Genomic DNA, 6,261 nt, shown 5'->3' on the forward strand with positions numbered 1-6,261 from the left:
CGATCTGCACGAAATTTGGCATAACCAACTAAGATAAGTATAGAATGAGGTTTGTTAAGTTTCGTAAGAATCGGTACAGATTTAAATATAGCTCCCATATATATTTTCGTCCGATTTTATGTAAATGAAGCACCAAAGTCCCTATATATCCTTCGATTTGCACGAAATTTGGCATGGCGTACTGAATTGAGTGTAGAGTGATATGTGGTAATTTTTGTGAAAATCGGTTTAGATTTAGTTATAGCTCCCATAGATATTTTCGTCCGATTTTATGTAAATGGTGCACCTTTATAAGCCTAGAGCAAAGAGTGTTAAATTTAGTGAAAAACGGTTCAGATTTACATATAGCTCTCACATATACATATATATTCGTCCGATTTTACATAAATGGTGCACCAAACTTCTAATATTTGTCCGATTAACACGAAGTTTTGCACATCGTATCAAATGGAGACTTGAATGCCGTTATTGCGTTTTGTAGAAATTGGTGCAAATGCAGCCATAGCATCCATATGTATTTCGAACGGGTATCAAATTGAGATTACATTTTTAACAGTGCGGCGTACCGAATAGCCATGGTACGCAGACGACTCTAAATCTACCCGAATGAAATTACATGTATCATAGGTTGCAGAAAGACATGAGTATGTTCCTTCGAGGGAACATTGACATGTAAGGGTACATATGTACAATATACCCAGAGTGGGTATCATATAGTCGATCCAATCCGACTTTACTACTTTCCTTATTGGTTTTTTTCTTGGACTACCACAAGGCGTGGATTTTTTAAGATATTTTTTCATGGACTACCACAAGGCCCTCTAAAGACTGGGATTTTTGAAGAATGTTTTTCAAGGCCCGCTAAAGGCTGGGATTTTTGAAGAATGTTTTTCAAGGCCTGGGCTGGGATTTTTGAAGAATGTTTTTCAAAGGCTTGGATTTCTTAAAAATATTTTTGAAGGCAACATCTATAATTGTGAGTTATTTAAAATACTATTTTTTCATCGAACATTTCCTCATATCCATCACCCTTCTTCAACACACCCTTTCGTTAACCAATTCCCCTCATAGCAATGCTACATTGCAAACTACAAATTCCCATACTCTGGCATAAATTGTTTCTGTCCATATTTATTTTACATTTTACTACAATTTGTGTCGTTGTAGTTGTTGTTGCTTTCCTGCTGTTAAGATTCCTGTTTTATTTTTCCATCAGAATCTCTTTCTCTGCAGAATATTTAAATAATCGCATTAAGCACAACTTTACTCTTCAATGGAAATGAATGTTAAGTTCAGAATAGTCTCATTTATGTTCGTTAGAATATGACAGGACCTCGTTGTTTATAATAACAGGAACAAAAAAAAAAAAACAAAAAATGGGGGAAAATGGTTAACATAAATAAAAGAAGAAGAGTAAAAGTATATTTTGAAGGACCAGCCCAACTGGAGTTAATATTGAAGAGAAATTTGTATTTTTTAACCCATATGCAATTGAAAAACCAGTGAGCGGAGCAGTATAGTCGGACGGGGCCGACCATGCGATACCCTACACAACTACCACGAACTCTAACTTTCTGAGGATGTTTATTCCGAGTCTGAGTAATATTTCGTGATATTTGCCCCCTCTTGTCCGATTAGAGGTTAACAACACCTCTTCCTTACCTTTTCCGAATATTCAGTACAGTCCTTCTACTTACTTGACCAGATTACCTTCACGGTGGGTTGTGTATGATTTTCGGATTATACTCTACTCGAAAACACACAAAAAATTATGTATTCGGTCCATTTCATCCCAAAAATTTGATCTGATCATCACCGAAAATTGTTGGCGTTGTTCTTGACCATAACTGGAACTTCATGAAAATTTTCAAAGCCATCAGCGCGATATTTCTCCCTTTAATGTGGTAATGGATTACTAAATAATATCTGAATACGTAAGCACATGTAAATATTTGAGTATAACTCCCACATCTGAGTAGATACATCACTATATTTGGTATCAATTTAAAGGTCAACCACTCCTCTTGGATATGTTATCAACTCCTAGGGTCTACATCCTCCAGGAGTAAATATATATGCCACAGAATACAAATTTTGTAATTTTTCACACAAAAGTCAGGGTCCATTTGACCCGCTAAATATTGACCGATCTTTATCAAAACATGCACGCTTATTCTCTGACCCTATCCCCTTCTCCATGCAAAAATTCGCGGTGTTTGGGCCATAATTGCGGCCTCTGGAGCGACCAGAAAAACCGACAAAAATTTAGTATTTGGTCCATTTCATCCCCTAAATATTAACCGATCTTTTCCAAAAACAATAGGGGTCTTCATTGGCCAGAACCCATCCTACATGCAAAATTTCGTGAAGATTGGTCCATAACTGTGGCCTGTATCGTGTTTACAAATTATAATGGACAGACGGACGGACGGACGGACACACATGTCTAGATCGACTCAGCTAGTCGAGATATGACGATCGGTATACTTAAAGGTGGGTCTAGGACCAATATTTTGCGGCGTTACAAACATTTGAGGCTGCACAAAGCTATAATACCCTGACAACATAGTTGTGTAGGGTATAAAAATATATTTTTTAAATTCCTAAAAATTGTACACGAAGCTAATTTGTATTAAATGCAGTAAAGGACTAGTTAGACCACCTAACCTCTATAAAGCCCTGATTTTTTATCCTCAATGTATTTAAGCATTATGGGCTCCATACTGTCAATAGAAAGTATAACAAGTGAAAAAGCGTTAAGTTCGGCCGGGCCGAACTTTGGATACTCTCCACCATAGATATATTGACAGGTACTAGAAATCAATATATAGGGAACATACCAAAAATACCGACATTTCCAAAAACGGATTATTTAAACCATAATACAAATTTCAGCAATTTTAATGGATAATTATACTCACTGCCTGGCTACACCTGGCGTTTCAGAAATATTTACATTTCATCCAAACTTTGCCCATTCTCCTGTGTGTTGGTCCCAGAAAGAGTGGACTGATATTACCCATCTTCGAATTTGAACTAAGTTTGGAAGAAATAATAAGATGGGCAAAGTTTGGATGAAATCTAAATATTTCTGAAACGCCAGGTGTAGCCAGGCTAATGAGGATGTATACACTTTGACACGGTGAACCGAATCCAAAAACGGATTATGTAAACCATAACACAAATTTCAGAAATTTTTAATGGATTATTATACTCTCAGCCTGGCTACACCTGGCGTTTCAGAAATATTTAGATTTCATCCAAACTTTGCCCATCTTATTATTTCTTCCAAACTTAGTTCAAATTCGAAGATTGGAAATATCAGTCCACTCTTTCTGGAACCTCCACACAGGAGCTAGGTCTAAATGCGGCTTACGTTCTAATTTTTTTTATCTCAATATCCTCCGCAGGTGAAATGATTACAACAGAGTCTTAGAACCAAACTCAAACCGCGGAATAAATCAGATAACTATTTTAATATAAACAAGTGAAAAAGCGATAAGTTCGGCCGGGCCGAACTTTGGATACCCTCCACCATAGTTATACTGACTGATACATGCAATGATAATATAGGGAACATACCAAAAAGTGGGCATATACCAATTTATGTAAACCTTATGTACACCACATACAAACTTCAGCAATTTTTAATGGAGATTTTTCCTAAAATCTGTAAGATCAAAAAAGTGGACTGATACCGATAACGCATGTAAGAGTATAAAATCCTCAAACTACTGTAATTTAGATTACAAAGTTATATGAGGCTATGCCTAAAGATGACCAATATTGATTTTAATGACCGGCATATGTCAATTTTGAACCAAATATTTTAATTGTTTATCTCAATTCGTTCCTTCAGGAGGTATCACTACATTGAGGAGGTGCCTAAATGTCTGCCGATATATTTCATTATAATCATGTTTGAGTTTTCTTTTATCAAAATATCTTTAAAAGGCGGAATGCTTACAACAGATGGCTAAATAGTCTTTGTAGGGTAAAAATTGACTATTCCCTGTAACGACTACCCAACCGCAACACACGGAATAAATGAGATAACTATTTTAATATAAAAAAGGAGGTTATATGGGGACTACCACTAAAAAGGGGTGAATATTAATAATTTTTTGTGGGGAGATTTGTTACCATATATGACTGCAAAATACCAAATTTCAGCGAATTTGGTAGAAAAACGCGCTCAATAACCTCAAAATATCGAAAATTGGGGGTACCCTTATATGGGAGCTACCCGAAAAAATTGACCTATATTTATAATTTTTTGTGGAGAGATTTGCTACCCAATATGAACTCAAATTACTAAGTTACAGCCAATTCGGTGAAAAAAGCTGGTCAAAACCCCCCAAAAACTGGAAATTGAGAGGTACCCTTATATGGGGGCTACCAAAAAAAGTGGACCTATATTTATATATTTTAGTGGGGAAATTTGTTACCCAATAAGAACCCCATGTACCAAATTTCAGCGAATTCGGTTGAAAACTGCGCTCAAGAACCCTAAAATACGGAAAATTGGGGGGTACCCTTATATGGGGGCTACCCGAAAAAATTGACCTATATTTATAATTTCTAGTATAGAGATTTGGTACCCAATAAGAACTCAAAGTACCGAATTTCAGCGAATTCGGTCGAAAAATGCGATCAAACCCCCCAAAATACCGCAAAATTAGGGGCACCCTTATATGGGGGCTATCCGAAAATATGGACCCATATTTATAATTTTCAGTGGAGAGATTTGCTACCCAATAAGAGCTCAATATACCAAATTTCAGCGAATTCGGTTGAAAAATGCGCTCAAGAACCCCAAAATACCGAACATTTGGGGGTACCCTTATATGGGAGCTATGCCTAAACGTGGACCGATAAAGTCCATCTTCGAACTTGACCTGCCTGCAGACAAAAGACGTCTCTATGCAAAATTTTGGCGATCTATCTCAATTCGTTTAGATGCTAGAGTGATTACAACAAACAGACAGACGGACATGGCCATATCGTCATAGATTTTTATGCTGATCAAGAATATATATACTTAATATGGTCGGAAATGATTATTTCGATGAGTTACAAACAGAAAAACAAAATTAATATACCCTCCATACTATGGTGGAGGGTATAGAAATATTAACAGACCCTCCCAGTTATATAATATTAAGTCAATTTTCGATTTCAATAGTTAAATTAATTCAATATTTATCTACGCGGATCAAAGAATGAAATTACGGCACGCGCCTTTAAAAAAATATGTGAAACAAAAGATTACTTCATTTGAGACGCATTTTCAATTATTAACTGACAACACGCCAATGCAAATAGTTTCTGAAATTAAAACTCCATTCATCATTCTACACTTGTCTAAATAAAATTCAATCAGTTAGGTATTTTGTGTTGTTGTTTGAAAACTACGAACAGAAAAAATACGCCTATTTAAGCCAAAACCACCATCACGAAAAATAATACTACAGTTCAATAGTTCTCATTCTAAGGACAAGATGAAATTCTTCCTAACCATAATCGCTGTACTGGCTTTGGCGTTGCCCGCCTTTGCCATTACCATAGATCGTTGTACCGTGGTGAAGAAAATGTCTTCGATGGGTGTACCCAAATCGGATTTACCCAAATGGGCTTGTATTGCAGAACGTGAATCGAATTATCGTCTACATGTAGTTGGTCCCAAAAATCGTGATGGTACGCAGGATTATGGTATTTTCCAAATCAATAATCGATGGTGGTGCAAGGATGCCAGTGGCCGGAAAACTGCTAATGGTTGTAAAATTGCCTGTAATGATTTGTTGGATAATTTGGATGCATCTGCGAAATGTGCACTCACCGTTAAAAAACAGCAGGGTTGGAAGGCATGGTCCACCTTAAAATATTGTGAAGGAAAATTGCCCAGTGTGGATGCCTGCTTCTGAATAAAGGAATTTAGAAAGCTGAATAATGTATTGTAAAATTTTAAAATAAAATACAATGATGATGAAACTTATCTTTATTGAAGCTAGAAAATCTTCTATAGGGAAAATCTCGACATTGGCTTATACATGGAAAAATCAGTAAGAAAAGTAGTAAAGTCAGACTGGGCCGACAATATGATACCCTTCACCACTCTGGGTATATTGTAGATATGTATCCTTATAATTGCATGCAACCTTTGCTAAATTCTATTTCATTCAGGCAAATTTAGAGTCGTCTGCGTACCATGGGACACATTTATCAAAAATAGATATACGCTATTCGGTACGCCGCACTGTT

The 6,261-nt window shown here is 36.3% G+C and overlaps 1 protein-coding gene across 1 annotated transcript; it reads left to right on the forward strand.

Moving 5' to 3' along the window:
- The first annotated feature begins 5,501 nt into the window (after positions 1 to 5,501).
- Positions 5,502 to 5,924, forward strand: LOC133332762 (inactive lysozyme 1A-like). Its single transcript, XM_061541171.1, has one exon. The coding sequence runs from the start codon at positions 5,502 to 5,504 to the stop codon at positions 5,922 to 5,924; it is 423 nt and encodes a 140-aa protein (XP_061397155.1).
- The last annotated feature ends 337 nt before the right edge of the window (positions 5,925 to 6,261 follow it).

Source organism: Musca vetustissima, unplaced genomic scaffold (genome assembly GCF_032173495.1).
Source record: "Musca vetustissima isolate MV318-11 ecotype Yass unplaced genomic scaffold, APGP_CSIRO_Mvet_v1 utg22244, whole genome shotgun sequence".
NCBI classification, from domain to species: domain Eukaryota; kingdom Metazoa; phylum Arthropoda; class Insecta; order Diptera; family Muscidae; genus Musca; species Musca vetustissima.

Coding starts and splice junctions, on each gene's coding strand:
- LOC133332762 (XM_061541171.1), top strand. CDS start 5,502: ATGAAATTCTTCCTAACCATAATCGCTGTACTGGCTTTGGCGTTGCCC.